Source organism: Gracilinanus agilis, chromosome 3 (assembly GCF_016433145.1).
Source record: "Gracilinanus agilis isolate LMUSP501 chromosome 3, AgileGrace, whole genome shotgun sequence".
In the NCBI taxonomy this organism is placed as follows: Eukaryota; Metazoa; Chordata; class Mammalia; order Didelphimorphia; family Didelphidae; genus Gracilinanus; species Gracilinanus agilis.
Genome location: NC_058132.1, coordinates 361612396 through 361638816, shown reverse-complemented (window position 1 = coordinate 361638816; position 26421 = coordinate 361612396). Strand labels below are relative to the sequence as shown.

Below are 26421 nucleotides of genomic sequence, written 5' to 3'. Positions count from 1 at the left end.
GAGAGAGAGAGAGAGAGAGAGAGAGAGAGAGAGAGAGAGAGAGAGAGAGAGAGAGAGAGAGAGAGAAAAGGAATTTGGCAATCAAACTTGTTTGACTTCTTTCCATGTCTAGGAAGTGTTGATTTTTATTTCTAAACCTTTGAATGGAGTCAGTTTTGCCCAAGAGTACCTCCAGGTGAAGGAATTCCCTGTCCTTTGCCAACTACCAGTTTCAGGATATGTATGGGTCCTTGTTTACCTAAGCATCTTTGTTAAAGGCCAGCAGGCTCTCACTTTTGTGCTGATTGGCCTCAAATTCTTTGGAAGCAGCTGAGCATGTTTTATGGAAACATTTGCTTGTCAGTTCCCTAGCAGTCAAGGGACAGTAGTAAGGAAGTCAAGCCTAGAGCAGCCAAAGAACGAGTGGAAAATTAATTAAAGCTCCTGAGACTAATCAATGGAACTGATCGCTGGAAACAGGTGGTCAGTGCTCTTTTTAAATTAATGGGTAGCTATTAGAGTTTCAAATGCTGGCTACAGTTTGGCAACATGGCTCCATGTGGTGATGGAATTTTGTTCTTAAAATGTCCCCTGAAGAAATTTAATCAGAAATGGTACAGAGGTGTTGCTGTTTTGTTTTTGTTTTTGTTTGTTTGTTTGAGGGTAAGGGAAGGCTAAAGAGTGATAGGGGAAACTAGACTAGGTGAATGATCATTGTGGGGTTATTGATTTGGATTTGGGCATGTTACCCAGGAGGTAGGGTACTAGTCTGAACTCCAGACACATTGGATTATTACCAGTAATTTTATTTATTTGTTTGTTTCTTTATTTTTAAGCCTTTACCTTCTTTCTTAGAATCAATACTGTGTATTGGTTCCAAGGAAAAAGAGTGGTAAAGGCTAGGCATTGGGGGTACCCAGGACCACACAGCTAGAAAGTATCTACTGTGAGATTTGAAACCAGGACATCCCAAGTACCAATAATTTTTTAAAATCCGTGCTTTCATCAATGTTGTATTTCATCCACTGATGTATAATAATAACCCTTTTGTATCTTATAATTTCAATAGCTCAAAAAACAATAGTACTTCTTAGACAACCTACTGACAAATGGTAGCTGAGTTTAACTAGGCTGATTCTCTAAAGCCAGAAAGTCTGTTGCCAAGCCATATTTGCACCTTTACAGATGGGGTAGGAACTGCCAGAATTTATATTCTGTTATCATCATCTTTAAAAACCCTACGTCACGTGACCTCTTTGTCATAATGAGGCATCTAGAGTTAGGGCACCAGTGAAGGAGAATGCTTCATAATGCAGCTAAAAAAATAAAAAATCGTTGGTTGTCCTGTAACTAATATTAATGACAATAAAGATAAAAAGAAATTCAAAGACTTTAAAACAAAGTGTTTGCTCAAATCCATAAACAATATCAAAGAAAGTTTTAGACCTATGGGCTTTTTAGCATAAAAAAGTGAAAACCTTGGAAAAAAAGTAAATGAATTTTGTCACACTCTTTTCTGGGTGTGGGGCAAAGCAAATTCCTCCAGATTTCACTTATTCACATATTCTGGTGACTACATATCAGGGAAAACATCATGAAAGATGTAACAAGCTTTGGATACTTTAACAGCAAAAAAAAATTCTCTTTGGGAGAAAGAGAGAATTAGAAAAAATGATCATAATGGGTGACAACTTAAAAAGTTTTCCTTAGGTAAATACTAGTCATACCGTGATTCATTTTGCTAATTATAGCAGTTACTTAGTGTTTGAACAGTCCTTTTAAAAACTTCAAACTACTTAAATGCTTATTTATCACAACACTCTAGCCAGCAGGATATTATAACCATTTTCTTCTAAAGGCAAACATATTTTTGGTGGTCTATTACTTATCTTGATTTCCAAACTCTACTACCTTGATATTTCTTTATTGCCCATCCTCTGTACTCTATGATATCCTCATGTTTTTGCAAATTTGATGTTTCAGAATCTTGTCAGAAGTCACTATTTTATCAGTTTGCAAAGGTGAGATATTGCAAGTTCATAGCTAGTGAACAAGAAAATTACAGAGACCTTAAATCTGAACTTTAAAAAAAATCATTTTCTTTCATTAACTTAATTCAGTTATACTCAGAATACTGCTTTGAAAAAGTGATTTGGAGGCTTTCAGATTCTTAGAAGAAATTGTGTTTTCAAAAGTATAAGGATAATATATGAAAAATTATACTCAGTATTATTACTTTTTGCCCACCCTATTTTTCTGTGTGTAACTTAAGCTGAGTATACTCTAAGTTATTACAAATGACTTTTGAACATACTTTTTGAACATAAAAATTTATGTAATTCATTTTTATATAACCTACTTTTCCCAATGTCTCCCTGTCCTCCCTCCTAAGGGGCTGTCCCTTATAACACAGAATAAAAAAGAAGGAAGCAAAGCTCAGCAAGACTAGAGAATACATCTAAAACATCTGAAACCAATAGTGTACCCCATCCATAGACCCCCATCTATGGAAATAAGGGAGAAAGATACCTGTTCATATCACTTATTTGCAACCAAGCTTGGTCATTATATTTCACAGCATTCAGTTTAAATTGCTTTGTTACTGAATATATTTACATTGTTATAGTCTTTGTCTATAATGTTTCCCTGTTTAATTCACCTTCATAGTTCATATGTTTCCATTCTTCTACATTCATCTTGATTATCATTTATTATAGCACAATAATAGCTATTATATAATGTCCTACAGTTTGTTTAGCCATTCCATAATCAGAGGGCATATACTTGTTTTCAATTCTTTGCTACTATGAAGTGAGCTACTATAAATATTTGGATATGTTTTGTATTTTTTTTTCCTTTTAATCATTGACCTCCTTGAGGCATATGCTGAGTGGTGGAATTTGGGGGTCAAAAGGGTTTAAATATTTTCATCACTTTTCTTTGAATTATTCCTAATTGCTTTCTAAAATAGTTAGACCATTTTGCAGCACAGTTTGTTAATATGCACATTTTCCCATAACCTTTGTAACATTTCCTTTTGTCATCTCTGCCATCTTTTGTCATCTTTGCCAATTTGCTGGGTGCCTCTGATTTGTTTTTTGTTTCTCTTATTAGTGATTTAGGAAGTATTTTCGTAGGGTCATTAATCCTTGGCAACTCTTCTGAGAACACTTTGTTCATATATTTTAACCACTATCTTTTGGTAGTGTGCTTTATCCATATATTTGTGTTAGTTTCTGCTATTTTAGATACCAGAATCCTGTTAGGAATATATGATTAAAAAATATTTTTCCAGTCAACATCTTCCCTTTTTTTCCTACTTGTATTAGTTTTTATTGGCACAGCATTTTAATTTCTTGTTGTCTAAGTTATCTATTTTATCTTTGCAATCTCCTCTGGCTCTTATTTGACTGAGAATTTACTCCTTGCCCTTCTACTTTTTAAGCAGTATAACCCTTAATAGGTAGGTCACGTACCCATTTTGATTTTATTGTGGCATGTGATGCTAGATGTTGGTCTCAATCTGATTTTTGTCAAAACACTCACCAATTTTTTTGTGGGGGGGGGGGGGAGTACATCAAATAAGCAGTTCTTTCTTCAATTTTTTTTCCAGGTTAATCTTATTCTTAAGGTAAGTTTTAATCCAGGGAAAGGCTATTACCTCAGTTTTTGATCAGAAATAATAATAGAAGGTAGATTTGACCCCTTATGAAATATATTCGTCTCTTCCCCAAGTGAAAGTTTGGCATGTAATAAGTAATTTTAAGTCATATGAATTTAAATGTGTGATATATCAAACATATTATAAGGGCATGATTATACACCAATTCTCATAGTTTAGAAATATCATCTCCAACTATCCCATTCTTTTGTCATAATCCAATATTGAGTTGCTCTCAAATCTGTTCATGCTCTTGGAGTAGTAATGTTATATAACTACCCATTATAAAAAGTAATACATCTTTTTATTGGCTATATGTTGTTCATAACTTTCAAGTGGTCATCCAAAGTTCAAGAACCCAAGATTTGTTGACCAAATCGATATTATTTATTTCTTCATAATTTTTATAGATTTAATATATATCTTTTTTCTACCTTCATTTTTCCCACACTTTTCTTTGTCTATCTTTTGTTGCTAGTCCATCCCCTGGATCATTATATTTTCATTTCTCTCTGTTTTGGTACAGTGGTTAGAACGTTATGCCTAGTGTCGGGGTGACATAATTTCAAAATCAGCCTCACTTATTAGCTGTATAACCTTGGACAAGTTACTTAATAAACTCTATCTGTCTCAATTTTCTCAGTTGTTATAGGGATAATGATAGCACCTATCTCCCGGGGCTATTATGAGGATCAAATAAATAATATGTGTAAAGCACTTAGAACAATTCCTGGCACATAATAGTCACTACAATTTTTGTTGTTCAGTTATTTTAGTCATGTCTGACTCTTTGTGACCCCATTTGGTATTTTCTAAGCAAACATTCTGAAATAGTTTGCCATTTCCTTCTCTAGCTCATTTTACAGTTGAGGAAAACAGGATTAAGTGACTTGCCTTGAGTTACATAGATAATAGTATATCTTGGGCTGGATTTGAACTCTGATCTCCCTGACTCCAATATAGTGCACTATCTATTGTACCACTTAGCTGCCAGTGTGGGGTTTTCTTGGCAGAGATCTTAGAGTGGTTTGCCATTCCCTTCTCCAACTCATTTTATAGGTATAGAGGAAACTGAGACAAACAAGTGTTAAGTAACTTGTCCAGGATCACATAGCTAATAAGTACCTGAGGTCAGATTTGACCTCAGGAAGAGGAATGTCTTCTGACTCCATGTCCAATACTCTATTCACTGCACCATCTAGCAGCCTCTGATCACTAAATAAATACAAGCTAATATTATTGTTATGGTTGTTATTGTTAGTTAGTTATGTCATCTTTTTGTCGTTCTTATCTATCATCTTTTCTAACATGTGGCAGCTAGAACCACACATTATTTTGTGTTATAGAATTTTTTGTTTTACATTTTGTTCTTAATACCCTCTTTTGATGGTATTCAAAATGATACTGACCATTTTTCCAACAGTTTAGCAAACTGTGTGGATGTAACACTTAAATTGCTTCACAGGGTCAGAGCTGAGAGCTTGACATCCACCATGTAGGCAAAATTTAGATTTTTCACAGTTTTTTTTTTACATGATTTTGCATTTTCCTTCATTAATCCACTTTGAAACTCCTATCATTCTTTTTTTTCCTATGTTGTATTTATTTTTTATTAGACATTTATTAATATTCATTTTTAATCTGTTTACATACTTTATGCCCCTACTTTCCCCTTCATCCCCCACTCTCCCCCCACCAATGGCCAACGCACATTTCCACTGGTTGTAACAAGTGTCCTTGTTCAGGGTCTATTTCCCATTCATGTCCGCCTCAGCCCATGCATTCAAGCAATTGTTTATCTTATATGTTTCCTCTCCTGCAGTCCTTCCTCTGAATGTGGGTAGCATCTTTACCATAAATCCCTCAGAGCTGTCTTGTGTCATTGCAGTGCTGCTGGTGCAGGAGCCCATTACATTTGATTTTACCATAGTATATCAGTCTCTGTGTACAATGTTCTGGCTCTGCTCCTTTCGCTCTGCATCACTTCCTGGAGGACTCTCCAATTTGCATGGAATTCCTCCAGTTTATTATTCCTTTGAGCACAATAGTATTCCATCACCCGCATATACCACACTTTGTTCAGCCATTCCCCAATTGAAGGACATCCCCTCATTTTCCAGGTTTTTGCCACTACAAAAAGCGCAGCTATAAATATTTTCGTACAAGTCTGTTTATCTATGATCTCTTTGGGGTACAAACCCAGCAATGGTATGGCTGGATCAAAGGGCAGGCAGTCTTTTATAGCCCTTTGGGCATAGTTCCAAATTGCCAGCCAGAATGGCCGGATCATTTCACAACTCCACCAGCAATGCATCAATGTCCTGATTTTGCCACATCCCCTCCAACATTCATTACTCTCCCCTTCTTTCATTTTAGCCAATCTGCTAGGTGTGAGGTGATACCTCAGAGTTGTTTTGATTTGCATTTCTCTAATTATTAGAGATTTAGAACACTTTCTCATGTGCCTATTGATACTTTTGATTTCTTTACCTGAAAATTGCCTATTCATGTCTCTTGCCCATTCATCAATTGGGGAATGGCTTGATTTTTTTATATAATTGCTTTAACTCCTTGTATATTTGAGTAATTAGACCCCTGTTAGAGTTTTTTGTTATAAAGATTTTTTCCCAATTTGTTGTTTCCCTTCTGATTTTGACTACATTGTTTTTGTTTGTACAAAAGCTTTTTAGCTTAATATAATCAAATGAGTGAGTTCACATTCAGAGTTACAATTGTTAGTTGTGTATTCACTGACATTTTTGTATCCTCCCCTAGACCCACTCCTTCTTATTACACTATTTTCTTTTACACCAGTGGTTTGCTTTGAGCCAGTATCCCTTATCCCCTCCCTTGATTGACTTCCCTTTCTGCCCCCTCCCTTGTTGTTCCCCTCTTTGTTTTTTTTTAAAGACCAAATGAATTCCCTCCCCCTTCTTCTCCCCTCCCTTTTTTGGCCTCCCCACTCCCCTGTTCCCTTTGGTTTATCCCTTCTGACTTTCTCAGTAGGGTTAGATAGAGTTTTTTATCCGGATGGATAATAAAGCTACTCTTCCTTCTCCAGGTTGATTACACTGAGAGTAAGGTTTGATTATGCTCTCTTCCTCTCCTTCTTATGATATTATTCAACCCCTCCCCTTCCCATGCCCTCTTTGTGTGTAATAGAATATCTTATTTTTCTTATTTACTCGGATTTTTCTTGCTGTCCCCTACTATTCCCCACCTCTTTCCCACCCCCCATGTCTTCTTAGACCATTTAGTATTCCACCCTCTCCCTATGAATTATTCTTCTGGTTGCTATAATAGTGAATATTATAATAGTGTATAGAGTTCACTACAGAGAATTATACATAGCATTTCTCCACATAGGAATACAGATAATTAGATCTTATTTATGCCCTTAAAGAGTCAAGCTTAAAAGACTATGTGTTTTCTTTCTTTTCCCTCTGTTTCTTATATACCTTTTCATCTTTCTCTTGATGTTTGTGGTTGAGTGTCAAACTTTCCATTTAGTCCCGGTCTCTTTTGTGCAAAAACTTGGAATTCTTCAATTTTGTTGAATGCCCATACTTTCCCCTGAAAGTATATAGTCAATTTCGCTGGGTAGTTGATTCGTGGCTGAAGGCCCAGCTCTCTTGCCTTTCTGAATATTGTATTCCAAGCCTTGCGGTCTTTTAGCGTTGAGGCTGCCAGATCCTGTGTGATCCTTATTGGTGCTCCTTGGTATTTGAATTGTCTCTTTCTGGCTTCTTGTAAGATTTTTTCTTTAACTTGAAAGCTCTTCAATTTTGCTATTATATTTCTGGGTGTTGACTTTTCTGGGTCCAGTGTAGAGGGTGTTCTTTGGATCCTTTCAATGTCTATATTGCCCTCTTGTTGTAGAACTTCAGGGCAATTTTGCTGAATAATTTCTTTAAGTATGGAGTCCAAGTTTCTATTAATTTCTGCCTTTTCTGGAAGACCAATGATTCTCAAGTTGTCTCTTCTAGACCGGTTTTCTTGGTCTGTCACTCTCTCATTGAGATATTTCATGTTTCCTTCTATTTTATCAGTCTTTTGACTTTGTTTTATTTGTTCTTGTTGTCTTGAGAGATCATTGGTTTCTAAATGTTCGATTCTAGCCTTTAAGGACTGGTTTTCGGCTTTAATGTTTTGGTTTTCGGCTATAATTTTTTGGTTTTCCTTTTCAATCTGGTCATTTTTGGTCTTCAGTTGACTTGTCTCACTTTCCAAATGCGAAATTCTGCCTTTTAAACTGTTATTTTCTTGCCAGATTTCTTCCATCTTCCTCATCATTTCATTTTTAAACTCTTCCATAGCTTGTGACCAGCTTTCATTTTTGGGGGGAGGTTTGGATTTTTGTTTTCCCTCCTCTGTTGTCTGGATTTTCTCTGTGTAGAAGTTGTCGAGTGTTCCAGAGTTTCTCTTGATAGTCTTTTTCTTCTGGGCTTCCTTATTGCTGGCCATTGTTGGCCCCGCCCCTTTTACGCTTTGTCTTTGCACTCAGGGTCTGCCTGGGCCTTGTTAGCTCTGGGGGAGGGGGGAGGGGACTTCAGTCTCCTTGTCCTCGGGGTCAGGCCTCCTGGTAGTTCCCGGTCTGCCCCTCTGCCCGAGGTTCCTTCAGCAGTCTTTGGGGCTGCTTCCACTGCCGCATTCCTGTCCTCACAGTGTCCTCACTGGAGGTCCAAGCCTGGGCTGAAGATAGTGATTCAAGCCTAGGGCACTGCCTTTGCCTGCGCAGATGCTCTTAGGGCCCTGCCTTCACCCCCGCAGAAGGTAGTGAAAGCCTGTGGGCTGGAGATCTTTATTCGCACCTGAGGCGATGCCTTCAGTGCTTGGGAAAGGCCATGTCTTAGGGGCCTTTGTCCCGGCCCTAGGCGGTGCCTTCACCCACGTGGACGCTCTGGTGTGCGCCCCCAGCCACCTGGGGTCCCTCGCCTTGCAGCACACAGGTACAAGCCCCAGGGCTGCCAGTGATTATCTGGTTGCCCCAGTCCTGTTTTCCCACTTGTGCGTTGGTTGTGCAAGGGGTGCAGTGTGGGGGTGGGGGAGGGGCTTCTTCCTCTCCCATTTTAGTGAGAGCTGTTTCACCCCTTTATAGCGTGGAAATGCCCCGATTCTGCGTACCTTCAATGCTGCGTCCTGTTGTGGGGTTCCTTCGTTCCTCTGAACTCGTTTTTATTTCCCCTTGAGGAGTTCTGTATGCTTTGGTCAGGAGAGATTGAGCAGCTGCTCCTTACACTGCCGCCATCTTAACCGGAAGTCCTCCTATGTTGTGGTATCATTCTTCTCCTTACTTACATCTTTTTAAGATATACCTGTAGTTTATTCTGGTTATTTCATTATTTTGCTTCCTGGAAGAATTCAATGCCATCTCCAATTCTGGAGATTCACTAGGTACATTTTCTAAATAATTTATAAAAATATTCAATAGGATTAATTCAAACTCTGAACCTTAGAGGGACTCCAGCGTTTACTTTCCTGTACCTATGGAAAAATTGCTTACATTTTCTTCCTGCGTCTAAGTCCTTATCCATTAATTCCATATTTATTCCCAATCTCATAGTGTAACAATTTAAAAATAAACCCTTTGGTTAGAAGTTTGTCCAAGGCTCTTCGAAGGTATTAAATAAATTATATGTACTGGTTCTCCTTTGTTCATACTTTTATTTACTCCTCAAAGGATTCTAGTAGGTTAGTCAGGCATAAATATCCTGCATTGAAATCATATCACTTTCTTTCTAGTTTTTTTCTCCAAAGGTTATGTTTGCCTAAGTATTTAGTGATCTTGCCACTATTAAGCCTTCCTACTCATAAAGTACAACTTTTATTTGACCTGAGTGCCCTTCTATATGGATTAGGATTCACATTGTCAGTTTGCCAGTCTTTTGGCTCATTAGCTGTTTATAATGACAGGTTACACGTTTTGGCTAACAATTTTACAATTTCACCCTTGAGTTCCTTCGGAGCATTTGGTTGGATGTCATCCAGTCTTAATGATTTATTTACATCTACCTTGTCAATTAGGACTGCCTATTTTGAGCATTTTCACTGCTTATTATAATAACTGAACTGTATATTGTAAAAAAACCAGCTTGGAAATGAGAAAGGTCTCCTGAGGTTCAGTGTTGGGATCAGTCTTATTGAATGTTTTTATAAATTAAAAATTGAATATATTCTATGATGTCTTCCTCTGTAATTTGTAGATTTAGCATTTCATTCCTTATCCCTACTCTTTCTTTACCTGAACACAGATTTTTGCACTATGATCACAAAGTGATCATACTGAATGCTAGCTTCCATCCTTGGTTGTATTTAAATAACTTTTTAAATGATTGACTTTGGAGTCCATTTCAGTGTTTTGCTCAAATTCTTCTGTTTATGAAGGGTAAACCTACTCATTAAGAGCTATTTGACATAGTAAGTAGTATTATTATCAATGTTATTTTCAAATACTGAAGACAGTTATTGAGCATTCAACTGAAATATTCTAGTCTACAGCCAGAAGGAACTCGTTATAGAGAAGATTCTATTAGTATTTGCCCTCGCAACCCTATTTCTTGGACTTGTTTTTAATTTACTTGGCAACAGTCCCTTTATATTAAAAGATGGCACAAAGTGGTGTCACAACCAAAAACAAATTAATGTAAGAATTTGTTCTTTATTTTAAATTTTTATGAGAAAAAAGAAAAGCTTTTTTTTTTCTTTTATATAGTCAGAATGTTGTAAATAAGGTGTTTTTACAATGAGGAACATTAGATGTCAATTATTACTTTGATGGATTTGAGATCTAGTATTTGAAACAGCTATCACCTCTTACCTCAAGACCTCTTCTCTAGACAAAACATCCCAAGTTCTTTTAACCAAGTGTGGTCACCCTTTATGAAGGATATTAATATTCTATAGATCTTCTAGAGGAGGGTAGCCAGAATGGCAGAGAACCTTGACTCCTCAGAATAAGGATACATTGAAGGAACTTAGAATATTTAGTTTGGAGAAAAGAAGGCTCAGTGGTAATAATAACTCAGTTGTAATAATAACTTTTTTTCAATAATTTGAAGAATAATCCTGGGAAAAGATGTCAGACATATACTTTAGTATTAGAAGCAGCAGGTAAGAATTGCAAAGAAGGAGATTTGGCTTTGATATGAAGGAATATTTCCTAATATTTAGAATTATCTAAAAATGAAATGGACTTCCTTAAGAGATTGGGAGTACCTCCTTTCTTGCCTATGTTCTTCCATAAGTATTCTATAATTTTCATTAAAATTCTTCACCTTTTCCCCTTCAAGATGAATTCTATTATTGTTTCTATTTCTGTAAAATATTTCATTGGTAGTTTTATTGGCATGGCACTAAATAAGTACATTAATTTAGGTAGTACTGTCATTTTGATTACATTGACTCAGCCTTTACTTATAGAAGATGCACCTAACATGTTGCGGGCCCTTTTCTTGGTCTTTTAACATTTCATGGATACCAGAGTAGCGCTTGGGCTATCTGTTTGGTTATCTCTTACTCTTACTATAGAACCAGACAGCCTCCTTGTTCAATTATTCATTTTTTCATTCATTCAGCATTTGTCTATTTCTTTTAATATGAAAGACCCTGTGCTAGGTAGCAGGTATACATTGCAAAAACTAAAACAAAAAACTCCCAAAAAATACTCCATATTCCCCTTACTAATGAATATAATATTTACACCAGTAAGTAAATTCAAGGCAATTTGAGAAGTAAGACTGTACTAACACACACTGAATGGATCCAGAGAAGCCTCCACTGGCACTAAAGTTGAGCCCAGAAGGCAACTAATTATTATAAGTGATTGTTATAAAGAGAGAATACCTTCTAGGTATTCAGGACTGGCTACATGAAAATCTCAGAAGTGACAGATTAGTTGATGAATCAGAAAAAGCCAAGTAGGTCTATTTAGCTAGATGACTGAGTGTGTGAAAAGGAGAATGAGAACAACTCAGACATTCCCTCATTCATTTCTTTTTTGATAGTTCTGTCCCCTTTCCTTCCCCCACCCCCAAAATGTCATTCATAGGACAGAGTGCTGAAGTTATTGTTCATGTAAGCATCTTTTTATGCCCTGACTGATTCTCTTGGCTCATCATCACACTAATTGTATACAAGGACCCATTTCAGAGCCATAGTTTGTAACTGGTTCCCATCATAATAAGCTTTTGGATACCCCTTCCCATTCTGTTCTCAGATTGAACTACTCATGTATAGTCAAGATTAAAAAAAAAATTGCAGCTTAAATTATTAAGAACTAGACATCTTGAACAAGATGTTCTATAAAACCTATATATATTTTTATAAGTAGATCTCTGACTCTTCTCATATTTTTATGCCCTACAACCCCCTCTCTATGCTACTCTTTGATCCACCTCTGCTCTTCCCTGAACAATACACTCTCTTAACTCTGGGAATTTCTTTGGATGTTCCTCACTCCTGGAATGCTCTCTGTTCATCTTTTCCTCCTGGATTCTTGATTTTCTTCAAATCCCAACAAAAATCCTCATTTCTACAGGAAGCCTTTCCTAATCATTCTTTAAAAAAATTTTTTTAAGGGGGCAGCTGGGTAGCTCAGTAGATTGAGAACCAGGCCTAGAGACGGGAGCTCCTAGGTTCAAATCTGACCTCAGACACTTCCCAGCTGTGTGACTCTGGGCAAGTCACTTGATCCCCATTGCCTACCCTTACCACTCTTCTGCTTTGGAGCCAATACACAGTATTGAATCCAAGAAGGAAGGTAAGGGTTTAAAAATAAAAAAAATTTTTGAGGTACCCCCCTACATTGTGTCAGGACAATTTTCAATAATAATCTTCTTAATTTTGCGATCCATGTTCTTTTCCTTCCTCCCTGCCTCTTCTTTTCCCAAGATGGCAGGTAATATGATATAGACTGTACATGTGTTGTTATATAATACATATTTCCATGTTCATTGAGTTGTGAAAGAAGACAAATAAATCACACTAAAAAAAATATGGCGCAAATAAAGTGGAGAATAGCATGCTTCAATCTGCATTCAGACTTTCTTCAGTTTCTTCTATAGCAGTGGTCTTTATAGACTATAGATGGTCTTTTTTAACATGAATCCCTTGGAGTTCTCCAGGATCCTTTCATTGCTAAAAATAGTTAAGTCATTGACATTGTTGTTACTGTACACAGTGTTCTCCTGGTTCTGCTCACTTCACTATGGATCACTTCATATAAGTCTTTCCAGGTTTTTTGTGATTATCTTGTTTGTGAATTCTTACAATTATATACCACAACTTGTTCAGCCATTCTTGAATTGATGGTCATTCCTTCAGTTTCCAGCTCTTTGACACCACAAAAAAAGATCTGCTATAAATATTTTTGTGCAAGTAGATCCTTTTCCCTATCTTTGATCTCTTTGGGATGTAGAACTAGTAGAGGTATTGCTGGGCAACTCAATTTCTCTTAATCCTAGCATTTTCCCCCTGTTGACTATTTCTAATTTATCCTGTATATATCTTATTTGTATATAATTATTTGTATGTTATCCTCCCCTATTAGATTGTGAGCTCCCTGAGAGCAAGTACTGTCTTTATTTTTTCTTTGTGTCCTTATTACTTAGCCCAGTGCCTGACACAATCTTAATAAAGATTGTACAACTGATAAAAGGTTTACTTTGTATCTTATCTTTTTCCAGTGTGTTTGTTGTCAGTCATCCCTGTTCTGTCCTGTAGAATTTTATTTTTTTTAAACCCTTAACTTCTGTGTATTGGCTCCTTGGTGGAAGAGTGGTAAGGGTGGGCAATGGGGGTCAAGTGACTTGCCCAGGGTCACACAGCTGGGACGTGTTTGAGGTCAGATTTGAACCTAGGACCTCCTGTCTCTAGGCCTGACTCTCATTCCACTGAGCTACCCAACTGCCCCTAGTAGAATCTTTTTTTAAAAGAAATACAGATATTATAGGATATACAAATAACAGCCCTAAAAAACACAAAGCAAAGCAAAATTCCATGCCTTTTTTTTCTGGCACAACTTCTTATTTTAGTGGTCTTTTAAAAGAATTTTTTATTCTTTAGAAAAATTTTCCATGGTAACATGATTCATGTTCTTACTTTCCCCTTCACCCCCCCCTTTCAACTTCCCCCCATAGCCGAGGCACATTTCCACTGGTTTAAACATGTGTCATCTATCAAGACCTATTTCCATATTATTGATAGTTGCATTGGAGTGTTCATTTCGAGTCTGCATCCCCAATCCTGTCTGCATCAACCCATGTGTTTAAGCATTTCTTTTTCTTCTGTGTTTCCTCTCCTGTAGTTCTTCCTTTGAATGTGGGTAGTGTTTTTTCCCATAAGTTCCTCAGAATTGTCTTGGATCATTGCATTGCTGCTAGTACAGAAGTTCATTACATTCGATTTTACCACAGTGTATCAGCCTCTGTGTACAATGTTCTTCTGGTTCTGCTCCTTTCGCTCTGCATCAATTCCTGGAGGTCTTTCCAGTTCATACGGAATTCCTTCAGTTTATTATTCCTTTGAGCACAATAGTATTCCATCACCAGCATATACCACAATTTGTTCAGTCATTCCCCAATTGAAGGGCATACCCTCATTTTCCAGTTTTTTTCTACCACAAAAGTGCGGCTATACAAAAATATTTAGTGGTCTTTTAAAAAAATTAACCAAACAACAATAATTTATTAAGTATTCACTATGTGTCATGCACTGGGCTAAACACTAGGGATACAAGGAAAGCAAAGGCATTCAAGGAACTTAATTCTAATGTAATAGATATTATGTAAAAAAAAGTCTATACAAAATCCATACAGAGTTAATGGAAGGTAATCTTGGAGGAGAAGGAGGAGGCTAAGAGAAGTAGTTTACAAAAGGTGCTATTTGAGATGAGTCAAAAAAGAATCCAGTAATTCTGAGGCTGGAATGAGGAGGGTGATTGTTCCAAGACTGAGAAAAGGGAGCAGCCAAATCAGAAGCACAGAGACTGTAGATGGAGTGTCATGGCTGGTGCAATGATAAATTATGGCTGAATTCTAGGGTGCATGGAGGGGAGTAAAGTGTTCAAAGACTGAAAGGAGATAGAAAAGGTTGTTGGTTATGAGGTGCTTTCAATGTTAAAGGGGTTTTTATTTGTTCCTAGAAGTCATAAAAGAAAACTACTGGTGTTTATTGAATTGAGAGTGGACCTGGCTAGACCTGTCCTTTAGGAAGGTTACTTTGGAAGTTGGTGGAGGTTATATTGGAATTATACAAGAGAAAGGTGATGGGGGCCTGAATTTGAGTGATATCTCTGTGAGTGGAGAGAAGGGAGAATATAAAAAATGTTGTGAAGGTAGAAAAGATAAGAATTACTAATTGATTAGGTAGATATATAATAAGAGTAAGAAGTAAAAGATGGCCCTTAAATTACAAATCTGGGAGGACATGGAAGTAGATAGGTGGTGCCAGACCTGGAGTCAGAAAAACTTGGAGTTCAAATCCCACTTCAGATACTTTCCTAGCTATATGACCCTGGATAAATCACTTAATTTCTGTGCCTCTGGTTTCGAATTTGTAAAATGGAGATAATAATAGCACCTACTCTCCAGAGTTGTTAAAAGAAAAATACAAAATACTATTTATAATGCTCTTTGCAAATTTAAAGTACTATATAAGTGCTGTCACTTAATATTTGGGGGGAATGTGGAAAAATAGAGGCACTAATAAACTGTCAGTGGAACTGTGAACTGATCCAACCATTTTGGAGAGCAATTTGGAATTATGCCCAGAAAGTTATAAAATTGTGTATACCCTTAGACCCATCAGTACCATTGCTGGGTCAGTTTCCCAGAGAGATCAGGAAAAAGGAAAAGAAACTAAATGTTTAAAAATATTTCTAGCGTCTCTCTTTGAGGGAGCAAAGAACTGGAAATCAAGGAGATATCCATCAATTAGGTAATGAATGAATAAACAAATTGCTGTATATTATTGTGATGGAATACTACTGCACTATAAGAAAAGATGCGCAGATTGGTTTTTTCAAAAATTTGGAAAGAACTGCATGATAATGAAGAATAAGAAGAACTTAGAAAACAAATATACTGCTACAGATTTCATATTTGAAAAATAACTTGTGAATATTCAACTTCAAAGAATGAACTGAAAAATGGAAACAGAAAAAACATTATATATACATATCTGTTTCTGGGTGATGCCTTCTGTGGTGTGAAGAGAGGAGGGAGAGGGTCTGAGATACTTGGAAATAAATTCCATCATTACAAACAAACAAACGAACGAACAAATGAACAAATGAACAAACGAATGAATAAATGAAAAGCTCTTTGAAATAGATTTTTAAAAATATAAATGCTAATCCTTCTTGGTGGAACATCCAGTTAGAAATGTCCTATAGGGAAGTTGACAGGCATTTTTTTCACTTGTTGTGGTAATGAAAGTCATCTTAGATCACTCATGTCACTATTTGATATTTACATGGGACTGTCATACTGAGACATGGCAAATCATGTGGACTGAATCTTACTACTCTTTTCACACCAATTATGGGTTCACCTATATCTATACTTAACTGGAAACAAATATTAGAATCTTGGCATCTGGTAATGATGATGATGATGATGATAAGAAGAAGAAGAAACACCCTTATGTATAAATACTTTTTTTCTTTTCATTCAGATATCTTCAAACACATCACATCCAGAGGCTCCTGCTCCTGCCAAACAGTGTGAAGAGTCAGCCCTGTTTCAATTTGCAGAGGTATGGTAATTTTTCTTCAAGATACTAGTTGGTGCATGTGAGTTTGTGTATGTTTTATGGGGAAAGTCATGTAACTCTTTATGACCATGTAATTACTTAGGAAGCACCTAAGTAGTTGTGAAATTAATGAGTATGAAATAGTCACTTTGTCATTAAATCATATAATAGGGTTCTGTGGAGAAACAAAACAAAACACCTTTTAGTCTCAGGAAACCTTGAGATGGGAGATTAATAATGGGCAGTGAACTCTAGGTGTGGTATTCTAACATCTGTGATATATCACCCATAACACTCTTCTCTGTCTGGAGCTTCTGGTTTCTGTTGGTGTAAATAGAACTAATCATCATTCAGTAGCTTTTCACATTCTGTAATAACTAATCTTAGAATAGTCTAAGTAAATGTCAGTAACTCATTCATTTTAAAGGCAATATGAGCTGTCAGTATAAGCCCAAGATCGCAATTTGTTGATTTTCTTCCAATGATGACACTGAATGGTTTCATTTATGCATTGTTTATTTGTGGTCATACAGCCACAAATTTGACCTATTAAAGTACTCAGCTATCCCTTTAGATATACTTTAGTGACTGCTGTTCATATTTTTCTTGGTATTTCAGCTCTGGACATTTTCTCTTGTTATTTCTCATCCCTGAAATGCTCTCCTAATTGCCACTTCCTTGGTACCCTGGTTTCTTTCAAGTCCCATCTAAAATTCCATCTTCTTCAGGAAAACTCTCCCTTTCCTTCTTGATTTTCTACTGCTTTCTCTCTTTTTATTATTTCCTATTTGTCCTGTATATTTTTATTTTATATATATATACATATATATATATAGTCTGTATATATTTGTTTATTTGTTATCTCCTCCATTAGATTGTGAGGTTTTGAGGTTTTTGTTTTGTTTTGTTTTGTTTTGTTTTGTTTTGTTTTGATGTCAGAGATTGTCTTTTGACTGTTTTGTGTGTCCCTAGTGCTTATTACAGTTCCTGGCTCATCCAGGGCCCTTCAGATGCTTACTGATTTGGCTTACAGACTTAATCCTACACTAATATTAGACAGACTCCCTTGGGGACCCAGATTTGCTTGGAGTGCTGTGACCAGAGAAGAAAAGAAAAAATTGAGATATGTATTAAATGGAACTCAGAGGCATTGATGAAAAGGAAGACTAGGATCTTGGGCATCCACAGAAGCCTTAGCTTTAGTCATGTACTCATTCCTATATAAATATATAAAAGCTATTATCAAAATTGGATGGAGTTGATGTTTTATATATTTCTTTTCTTTTGTTAACCCTAAAGAAGAAAGTGAAAACCTCCATTCAATAAATATTTAGTTAGCAACTATCATCTTTCTGCAAGATATTGTATGATTTGGGGCAGATTACTTAACCTCTTTGGGATTTAATTTCCCCATTTGTGTAAGGAGAAGGTGGGAATAGATTGCCTCTAAGGACTATTTTTCAATTAATTTTTCAATAAATAAAAATTAGTTTTCCTATCCCACTCATTCTTATCATGGAGAAAAGAAAGAAAAAGGAAAAGAAAATAAATCCCTATAACAGATATGCATAGCCAAGCAAAACAAATCCCTGCATTGGCCATGTCCAAAAAATATATGTCTCATTTTTCACCCTGAGTCTATCATCTCTCTGTCAGGAGGTATGAGTAGCAAGCTTCATCATTGCTCTAGTTCTAAATCTATGATCCTTTGAAGAAATCTGCAGCCTGGTCAGCTATGGAGGAATGAAATATAAGATAGCTATACAGCAAAATAGAGGCAGCTAAATTGCTCAGTGGATAGAGCACTAGGCCAGGAATAAGGAAAACCTGAGTTCAAATATGGCATCAGACACTTATTAGATGTGTGGCCTCTGTTTGCCTTAAATGCAATGAAAAAGGAAATGGCAAAACATTCTGGTACCTTTGCCAAGAATGCCCCCATATGGGGTCACCGGGAGTCAGACATGACTAAACAGTATAGCAAAATATGAAAAATGACATAAAAGTTGCCCTTATGGTTCAGAAGAAGAAAATATAGACAGTTGGAAAGGCTACTTCATTCATAAAGATGGAATTTAATCTGGTCTTTGGCAAGGAGGCTGCTACAGTTGTTCAGACATGAGGTAATGAGGACAGTGGAGTTAGAAAGAAGGGGACAGCTGTCTGTAAGAGATATGACTGTCTCACTGTTGTGAGTATGATTTATTAAACTATAAATTCTGACCTATCCCTATAGTTAGTTGTATTTTTATTAGTGTTTAATTCCAAAATGATGAAGATTGTGAGGGAAAAAAATTTTTTTTTAGGTGTGGAGAAAAACCTAATCAGTGAAGTGTTCTGATTAATATCAATATACATTTGACTTGGATAAACAATAACAACTCTGCATAATGTCTTTGTGGCAGTAAAATTTCCAGTGCCCTATGTTAGAAATAAACTAAAATGATCTATGGCTCACATTCAAATCAAATCCTTCAGAAATAAAAAAAAAAAATTATCATTCTTCCTCTTTAGATAGTTATATCAAATATTAGTTTGCTACTTTTCTGGCATGTTTATCTGCTTGCTTCCTAATAGCACAACATTTATCTTGGCTGTTTGGGTGTTGCTTCATGAAACTTGTAATAAAAAATACCGTATAATTCTATTGTCTCATAAAGAACAATTAGGTTGATGAATTCTGAATAAATTAACATGTTGTAATAATCTTCCATTATGGAAAACAGACCATTATTTTCACTGTCTAGAGGGATAGTTTGTAGCACTTATTTGCCTTTATTGTCATCCATTTGGTGTTAATAAAAATTTTAAAGTAAAGAAAGAAAACATCTGGCAAAATGATAATTCGTTTTTTGTGTGGATTCTAAGTCAGTCCCTTCCAGTTATTCAGAACCATTTGTTTTTCATTCAAGACAGAATGGATTTCCTTGTTCTCATGTTTTATTGCTTTAACACTCTAAGATATGAACCGTAAATGGATAGTGGCTAATCTTTGACATACCTGATATTTAGCGCATTGTAACTACCCCAAAGTGTTTATCTTAGTTTTTAGATGCTAGCCTTGGATTCAGCAGCTGGTGCAATGGCATATAAAACAGTTACTGCCCACTCAGCCATGATGTAAATGCTATGTAAGTAGTATCATCATTGGGTTCATTATTAGCTCCATGCCCAAACTCCTGGGATTCTAGTAAAGTTCCTTCCATAAATGAATCCAATATTGCAGGGTCAATTGTTCTGTGGATCTTGGAAGGTATTAATCGGTAGCCCACTAATAGACCAACTGATCATTGATTGTTTCCCTTTCTATTCCTCTGCCATCTTTTCTTCTTCCCCTTTTCTCCCACCCAGTCATATACAGTCCCTTTCGTATAAAGTGAGACCTATGATTTTGGGCCCTGATTCTTCCTAAATTGTTTCCAATAAGGGGAAAAGCATCTCTTCTTACCTAGGAGAGAGTTCCATGGTGAAAAAGAGACAGATGTTACCTCTTCTGTTCACAGTCAATTTTAGGAAGCCAAATAGAGCACCCTAAAATATGAAGATTAATCTAAACACTTGATAGAAAAGTCATTGTACAGTCATCAGAATGTTATCCAGGCCAGTGAATGGATAAATCATAAAACAAAGTAGGTAAGCCAAAAAATAATTTTCATCTGGCACTAGATACTATAAAATTCATTTTTCTTATATTTTCTTTATATATTTAGCATATATCCTCCCTTCTTGACTTTTGCTTAGCCTATTGTTAGGATTAGCTTGTATTCCCTAAGCACATACTATGAATGGATGTCAGAGAAATAGTTCAAAGGTATGTTGAATAGCAACAGAGAAGTCCATTAAATTAAAAATTTAGCTTTTATATAATTCACAAAATACTAACTAAAAAGTAGTAAAGGAAAAAACCCTGGGATGTTGAGTCAGAGGACTTCCATTAACTTGAATAAGTCATGTTAGACTCTTTGACTCCAAAGAAGGTGGCTGGTATCCAAAATGAAGGAATTTGATTAGATGAGTTATAAAAAACTTCTAACTGTAAAATTCTATGATTTGGTGACCTTTGGCTAATCAGTAATTGTGTGTGTGTGTGTGTGTGTGTGTGTGTGTGTGTGTGTGTGTGTGTGTGTAGAGAGAGAGAGACAGTGATATAAAACATTTATGATATAAAACATATATGATATAAAACACACTATGTGCCCATCACTCTCTCTATGTAGCACTCTGTAGTGCACTCACAGTTGTAGTAATAATCTCCCCAGAATTTAATGTAGTGCCAGACACATAGTAATTAATTTATTATTAAATGTTCTATTTTTCTATATGTATAACATGTGTGTATTCATTTTATACAATAAACATACATACTTGCATTTATACAATTGTGTACAGTATTAGTAGCAACAGCAAAAGCAGCAGTAGCAGTATTTTCCCAAGAGTTTATTATCCATACATGTGTAGATAGCTAGTAACTAGCTAGATAGTGCATTTATTAAATATTTACTATGTTTCAGGCACTATACTAAATTCTGGGGATACTATTGTTAACTACTATGAATACAACTAAAGCTACTACTACAAAATACTGCTACTACTGCTAATGCATAAAGAAATAAAATAACTACTAAAAACCTTTAAAAATACAAGGCTTAAGGTTTGCAAAATGCTTTATAAGTATAAAGCATTTTGCAAATTTGTAGATAGCTACTAGCTATCTACACATGTATGGATAATAAACTCTGGGGATATTGCTACTGCTGCTGCTGCTTTTGCTGTTGTTACTAATACTGTACACAATTATATAAATGCAGGTGTGTGTGTCCTTTGGACATTGCATAGCCTGGAAAGGTCTGTATCCTTTCCTAATTTTAGAGTTGGGAAAATTTAGGCTAGGAAAAGTAAAGGAACCTGGCCAGACATACACCAGAGTGTCTGAGATAAGATTTCACTTCAGACCTTCCTGACTGTAGGCTCAGCCTTCTTCCACTGCATCTAATTGAATAACAGCAAACCCTACTATTTCCCATTCCAACAGGGAAGGAAAAACATAGGAGAGATGAGGCGAGGAGGTCTTTGGAGAGTGAGTCCAGGTGTGATTGAGGTGAAGCATTGTCAAGATCCTTCTTAAAATGGTGGTCCCTAAGGAAGGAGTTACCAATCAGGAGAAAAGGACTTCAGAAGTAGAAGTTTCTCTAGGGTGGCTAGAATAAAGAGGAGGAGGAAGAGAAGGAGATTAAAGAGTGATACAAGGGCTCATCACCTCACACCTATACTATTTAATTAGCCTGCTGGTTAGTCTCCCTGCCATAAATTTCTTCCCATTCCAGTTCATCCTCCATTCAGCTGTCAGTGATTTTCCTAAAATGCAGATTTGAACATGCCACCCTCTCCCTCACCCTACCCCTCACTCAATAAATTCCAGTGGCTCCCTGTTACCTCCAGGATCAAATGTAAAATCCGTTTGGTATTCAAAATCCTTTATAATCTACCCATATCCTCTATCTTTTTTTTTTTTTTAAACCCTTGTACTTCGGTGTATTGTCTCAAAGGTGGAAGATTGGTAAGGGTGGGCAATGGGGGTCAAGTGACTTGCCCAGGGTCACACAGCTGGGAAGTGGCTGAGGCCGGGTTTGAACCTAGGACCTCCTGTCTCTAGGCCTGACTCTCACTCCACTGAGCTACCCAGCTGCCCCCATATCCTCTATCTTTACAGAATTTTCAGTCCAGGCTCCTTCAAGTACTCTCTGATCCTGTGACACAGCCCTTCTTCCTGTTCCTCCAATAAGACAATCCATCTCATGACTCTAGACATTTTCACTGGTTGACCCTCATGCCTGGAATGCTCTCTCTCCCCATCTCTGTTTCCTGGATTCCATGGTTTTCCACAAATCCTAGTTAAAATCCTGCTTTCTACAGAAAGTTTTTCTTGATCCCTGTTAATTCTAGTTTATACTGTGTATATCTTGGTTGTACATAGTTGTCTCCTTCCTTAATTTGTGAACTTTTTGAGAGCAGGAACTGGCTTTTTTTTTTTCCTTTGTAAGTAAGCCCAGCACTTAACACAGTGGCTGGCACATAGTGGGCATTTAATGTTTATGGACTGTCAGTGATGGCAAACCTATGATACGCATAGCCATTTTTTATGACACGTGGCCACATACAGAGAAACATGGGGATGCATGCCAAGGTTGAAATATTTGCTGTAGTGTAGTGTAGACACTCTGTGCACTATAGATGACAGTTCTACCTATATTAATTTACCTATTTTGGTTCATTAAATACAGTTATATTTTATAATTATACGTTTTTGTTATTTAAACTATTAATGTTGTGAAATTATGTTTTTTTTTTTTCTCAAAGCAACACACCACCCAAGCTATGCTCGGTTTTTTTAAGAATTTTGATACACCAAGCTCAAAAGATTGCCCATTACTGGACAAAGTCCAGGAGTGAGCAAAGTGAAGTAAAACTTTTAAAATGCATGCATCTCTAAATGGGTGGTGTGTGAAATTTAAATATTTTGGGACTATGAACTAGGCTATAATTAGGGCAATTCTGCATTGTTAAAAGCAGTTAGTTATATGGAAGGTAGCTGTTACACATTTTCATGGAAGGTTTTAGAAGAAAATTTAATTAGTGTATACCTAGCAAGGAAATTTGGTGTCTCAGCATACTTCAAGGAAAGCATTATTATAGACCAGGGGTCGGCAACATATGTCTCTTGAGCCATATCTGGCTCTTTTGAGGGCCAGATATGGCTCTTTCTGCAGGAGCCATAAAGTCAATTTTTTTTCAGGCGCTGTTACAGGAGCGTACACTGTGAGCACTGTACAGCTCTCACGAAATTACATTTTTAAAAATGTGGCATTTATGGCTCTCACAGCCAAAAAGGTTGCTGACCCCTGCTATAGACCCTTTCTATGAGGTACCAGGGATTCTCCTTCCCTAAACCCTCAACCCCCTCAGCCATATACACATACATACTCTTTGAACATCTATGTGCCTACATTTATACAAAGGTTAGACAGTAATATAATTATGATTTTATGCTCCCAGGAGAATTTATCCATGGTGCATACTGTGTACCCTATCTACCATCCATGGCACCTAACCTTGACCTATAAAAGGTTATTCTTTTGAATTAATTACTGCTCATTATGGTTTTTGCTTTTAAACATACTGTCTCTGGATGCAGAACACATTATAAACCACTAATACCTTTGACATCTAAAAGGGATTCTTCACTTCAGGTCCATGAATTTGTTTTTGTAAATATTTTGATTGTACAAAATGAGAATGGAACAGGAGAACCAGCATTAAGGATGTCATCAGAAAGATATACGATCTGAAAAGCAACAATATAATACCATTATATGTCAAGGGCCAAATTATCCTTTTAAGTTTCCTGAAGACTTATGTATATAAGCAGCATATTCTCCCCCAAATAAATGAATGAATATTTTTATAATTGTATTTAAATATAATTGGTTTCCCTGCTACTCTTTAGTTTTATGAACTTAAGAACATATTAGAGGTCCATAAGATTCACCAGACTACCAAGGGGAGCCTGTGTGACACACAAAAAGTTTAGGACCTCTGCCATAGCATGATAGAATTTTTCAGATCCTTTCTCCCATGATAGTAAGAATTAGGAAAATATAAAAGCACTGCTTGATTTGTAAGAGACAGGTTGCTGAAAGAGGGGAGTGAAGGATGGAAAATGGAGATGTGAAGAAAGAGGAAGGGAAAAACCACATATAGTAATTTTATCTGGGGCTTGCCTTGTTCAACACACAATTTAATCAAGACCTAACTATATGTGCACCAATTAAATTGTCTTTTAAAAACCTTCTATGAGAATGTGTAACCGTTACCTTTCATATAACAAGCACCTTCTAAATTGGCATAGAATTGCTATAATTATAGCCTTAGCTCATACCCCCAAACATTTTCAATTACTCCATAAATCACCCATCCAGATAAAATACCCAGGCTCTAAAAATTTGGATTTTTCCCCCCTTCTGTCATGTGTAGTTTATAGGCACAAAATTATGATAATTAGATATTAGCTAGAGATGAACTTCCTAGCATTTCTAGAGCCTGGTAGGGAGTAGTAGAGTGGGGGAGTAAGAGAACCACCCAGTGGGACATTTCATCTAAAAATCCCTTTATCACTGTGTATTGTAAATTGCTCACCATGATAGTATGTAACTGAAAATTAAGGAAAATAAAATGTTATAGAGTAAGAAAAAAACAATTTACACATCAGACTTATTTTTGGACAGGTCTCCAATAATAATATGAAGCAGAATCAATTATTTAGCATTGCATATATCTGTAATACGATTTAAACAGCAGGAAAGATTCCTGGATACCATCCCCTATGATTTTTCATTCTGATTATATGACCCTCTTACATTCTTTCTCTTTATTACTATCACTATGGGAAATGATCAAAAGGTATATATAAAGAAAAAAAGAATGATTCTGTTCCAGGAGAGCTGTAATTCATTGTGAACATTGTTTACCCCAAGAGTTGGCTTTTCTTATCAAATGGACATTTATTAAAGTTAGAAAGTATTTTCATTTAACAGGGAGACACATTAACAAACATGCTAAGAATGGCATTTGACTACTTCTTAACTACAATTGATGAAAAATCCATTGTTGTATTCTCACTGCAGATTCACAAGCCATCAAATCAAATGAAGAAAAAAATTACTTTGAGGATTTTGGGGGTGGTGGTACATTTTTACATTTACAGGGCAAAAATGCATTCATTTTCCAATTAAAATCTAAGTAGAAGACGATGAAAACCAACCAATACACCATTATCAACAGTTTTCCCATGAATTTTTTTCCAATCTTAGGTCCTTATTAGCCCTGGTCTTACTATGTAACCATACTATCCTTCTAATGAATAAAAATGACTTTTCTATTTGTAACCTTTCTTGATCACACATAAATAGGTTAACCAGTTACTTGTAAAGAGAAATCTGTTTATTTTTAAACATAAATTATAAGATTGGATTCCAAAATATAACCAGATCCAAAATTTTCATGCTTTAATATTTGAAAGTCCTGATCAGCCTATGGTCTTCTCTGCCAATCAATTTAAGCTGTAGCTACACAAAATGAATTTGAATGCTTGATATTTACTAGATTAATATAAAGGTAAATAGGCAATCTGATCAATTTAGAAAACTTTCCCACCCCTTAAGATCAGAGACTCTCAGGGTTGCAAAAGACCACAGAATATATTGACTTCTGTACATGCTTTTTTTCCTACCTGTATATTTATGTGGCACATGATTGCATTTGTTTGAGTTCTTCTAACAACATGGGGTAGGGCTGGAGGGAGAGACAGAGTGAATCAGGCTCTTTTTTGACTGAAATGGAGAAAATCTTTATTTGGTTTGATCACTCTCATGACAACTGTATGGAGAATAGATTGGAAATTGGAAAGATGAAGCACTAATGAATTATTTATATATATTGCATATATGTAATAATAATCTCCTCCCTGATGAAGAGATTAATTAAGAAGCTATTACATGGTTCCAAGTAAGAGATGTTCCAGTCCTATGGCCTGGAGAATGGGGACTTCTCTTGAGTGGAAAGGAGACATTCCAAAGATGATGGTGGAAGGTAGAATTGGTTATCACTTGGCAAGTGTGTTAAGTATATTATCTGTGCTTCTATCTAAGTCATTGATAAACATGCTAAATGGCCCTATCCTAAATATAGAATTCTTGAAGAGTCCATCAAAGACCCTTCTCCAAATTAATATTAATAATTATGCTTAGAGACTGTTGATTCATTTCATTCCAATCACTTAATCTCTCATCTTGTTAAAAATTAGCAGTGGGGAAGAATTTGTTAAATTGTTGTTTGACTTGTCAATCTAGTAACTGTAGAAACAAAAGAAATTAGATTAATTCATCATGAATCTGTTCCTAATTAAGCCACATTGATCCTTATTTGTTGGTGTTTTCCCTTTCTAAATATCCCCAAACTATCCCTTTAATAATTCT

The 26421-nt window shown here is 36.1% G+C and overlaps 1 protein-coding gene across 1 annotated transcript in view; it reads left to right on the top strand.

Moving 5' to 3' along the window:
- BBX (BBX high mobility group box domain containing) overlaps positions 1-26421 on the top strand; it is a 242479-nt gene that overhangs the window by 128510 nt on the left and 87548 nt on the right. Inside the window, exon 6 of the mRNA XM_044670112.1 lies at positions 16313-16393. Coding sequence (XP_044526047.1) covers positions 16313-16393 — 81 coding nt within the window. The remainder of the gene's footprint in view (positions 1-16312; positions 16394-26421) is intronic.